The sequence below is a fragment of the Teleopsis dalmanni genome, chromosome 2 (genome assembly GCF_002237135.1).
Source record: "Teleopsis dalmanni isolate 2A chromosome 2, ASM223713v2, whole genome shotgun sequence".
NCBI classification, from domain to species: Eukaryota; Metazoa; Arthropoda; class Insecta; order Diptera; family Diopsidae; genus Teleopsis; species Teleopsis dalmanni.
In genome coordinates this window covers 20,901,169-20,904,114 of record NC_051847.1, presented here as the reverse complement: position 1 = coordinate 20,904,114, position 2,946 = coordinate 20,901,169, and the positions used below count along the sequence as shown (strand labels likewise).

The following is a 2,946-nucleotide window of genomic DNA, read 5'->3' as shown; positions in this document are numbered from 1 at the left end:
AATAAGGTATAAGTTTCTTCATTCAATTTTCCATAGCTCAGTGTTAAATATATTCCAGTTTCAACGAAGTCAAATCCTCCACTTACTTTTTTTTTTTGGTTTCAAGAAAGAGTGATGGAGGCCTGATTGTTCAAGTAAACAAATGAAGTCACTTTAATGTTGAAAATCAAATTTCTTATTATATAAATATTATTTCTACCAAATAAAGTTGAGCTGCTGGTATCACTTTAAATGAAGCATATTTACTGTTATTAAATGTTTATTTAATTTCCAAAATGGCAACCGCAAAATGGAAACACAGAAACCAGAGAAAGAATGGGGAAAGAAAAAGGCATTTGGAACATTTATCGGTTTTGTATGCAAAGTCTGCTGATATTGTAGCGGCAATGAATTACTTTGATCTTTCCCAATTCTATTTCCGGTGCACAATGCTATGTGCCTCCAATGCGAGAGTTCACACAAGTACACAATTTAAATATGGCGTTTACAATATGGCGTCTGCTGCTTTACTTAATAGAAAATCATGCCAACTACTTAAGCGGCAGTTTTAGCCACTTTTTGTTGTTATTGCTTTCGGTTTTCGAGCCTTCTTTGTTTATGCTGCTTCCAGCGAAATTCACTTTGTCTTATTCTACTTTATTTCATCCATCTTTGCTATTCGAATTCTTTTTCTTAGGCGGTTAAGTTTAATGTCTAGCGCCAATATAAATAATCGAAGTAAATAACAATGAAAACCAATTTCCATATTCAATTTTGTTAAGTGGCAAAGTTAAAATTTTATATTCTGCATTTTTTTCTTTTTTTCTTTATTTTCATTTTAGTTTCTTATATTGTAAATTTTTCTTTGATTTCTGAGAGCTTTTAAATTTAATGACACTTTCCATATAAAATTATTGTAGAACTTAACTTAAACGCAGAATGAGAATTTGTTTGTGAAATGATTTCATCAAAAAATTTTAAATAAAAAAAATTTTAAAAAATTTAAAAAGAAAAATAAAAAAAATTATTTCAACATATCTAATATAATGTATTTGAAGACCAAGTGATTTTTTTGGCAATTAAAAATTGACAGCAATTGTTTGCAGATTATAATAGAAGAGAAGTCGATGTAATTAAATAATATCGATATTTTCATTTATTTTTATTTATAGTTGTATTCATAAGTAAATTAAATAAATATATTTAAATTTTTGTAAATAAGCATATTTTTATTTCCATAAACAAATGAAATAAATATTTTTAAATTTTCCATTACAGTTTTCTGCTAAATAAACAATAGCGTACTTCTCGATTATATAGTTAGAATAGGAATGTCCCATAGGAATGTGCAGCATCTAAGACTAATAACATATGTTGAGGTTTAGCATAAAACTGAGATTAAATTGGAAAAATAGTAACAATATTTGAAATGTAATTAAGGTGAGATTAAAGAGCTATTGTGTGTTTCAAACGCTTTATTAAACAATTACTTAAAATTTGATCAAGTTGTCCTGAGCTTCTTGAGTTAAGGTTAGAATAAAGCCAGAATAAAATCAAGTTTATCAATTAAGTTACCTCTTAAGGTTGGTAGCACTGTCACTGACGTCATTGTTCAATTTGTTGTGTATATCTGCATTGATTCTATTGTTACTAACATATTGTGTGAGGAAAATGTAGTTCATATAACTATTTGCATTGTGTAAAATTTTGTTGAGGTAAGATGTTGCTTTAAATTTTACTCAGGTAATAAAATTTTTGTTGTAGAAACGTTGAGAATATTGAAGAAGGCCTTTAGCGAACAGGCTATGTCACAAAAAATCATCTACAATATGTTGTAACTGTATAATTAAGACGTTTTGAAAGATTAAAGGGCACTTTGTTGACTTTATGCATCTGTCTCTTCATTATAGCTCAATATATAGGTTAAAATATTAAGAATACTGCGCAATACTGTGTTTACATATATGTGTTTACATATATATATATTTCTAACTATATATATTTATAACCATATATATTTATAACTATATATATTTATAGCTATATATATTTATTCCCACACAAAAGTATTAAAGAGAGTTGTTTCCACGATTTTCTTAACGGCTTCCTTATAGTATCACTTATAATATGTGAAACTTGTGATTAGTACGTGGTTTATCTTTTCAGATATTGACTTTTCGACTTTTTTCCTAACGATATTTCTGTATTCAATATATTTATCATTCTTCGGTTATTATTTAGCTATATTAAAACACTGGGATCATTGTGAATGGTTCGTCTTCATGCCATTACGTTATAATAGGTTTAAGTAACTGATTTATAGAAAATCAAAATTGGGGAAAATAAATTATGTTAATGTTATATGATATTGTAGTAGTTATTAGTATGATTCGATCTTTAGCACTGTTTAGCAATGTTAATACGAATTATATATCATGCAACTCAACTAATAAAATACGTAAATTGTTCCAATACTTTACATACATGCAACATCAATTACTGCATTATTTCAATGTGGTTTATTAAAAGTTTCTGTGTAAAATACGCATAACTTGACCTAATTTTATTGTATTAAATTTTATTGAGTACGATAAAATAAAAATAAAAATTTCATTGCGTTTGGTTTTGGCATAACTGCCTTACAAAAATAAATATTAATAATGCCATTCGCAATCGCATTTCGACTCTTGTTAAGAACACATTCTCGTGCTTTATGCATAAAACTCCTTTATGAAATTAATCCGCCACGAAAATGTAATAAAAAATTAGCAACAAAAAAGAAAAAAAAGAGAAATCCACATCAAAAAATGAAATTCCAGATAAAATTTAAAAATAATTGAGTAGAACAGAGCACATATTTTGTAATGGCAGCACTTCATTTTAATCCGCTGATTGGATTCAGTTAACACCCAGCACTGCCGTTTCAAATTACGAGCAAGTGAAAGTGTATAAAAAATAAAATAAAAA

The 2,946-nt window shown here is 27.4% G+C and overlaps 1 protein-coding gene across 1 annotated transcript in view; it reads left to right on the top strand.

Moving 5' to 3' along the window:
• The first annotated feature begins 289 nt into the window (after positions 1 to 289).
• The window catches only part of LOC119674076 (protein Wnt-5-like), a 12,534-nt gene continuing 9,877 nt past the window's right edge, over positions 290 to 2,946 (top strand). Inside the window, exon 1 of the mRNA XM_038085200.1 lies at positions 290 to 355. Within this exon, the coding sequence (XP_037941128.1) occupies positions 290 to 355 (66 nt within the window). The remainder of the gene's footprint in view (positions 356 to 2,946) is intronic.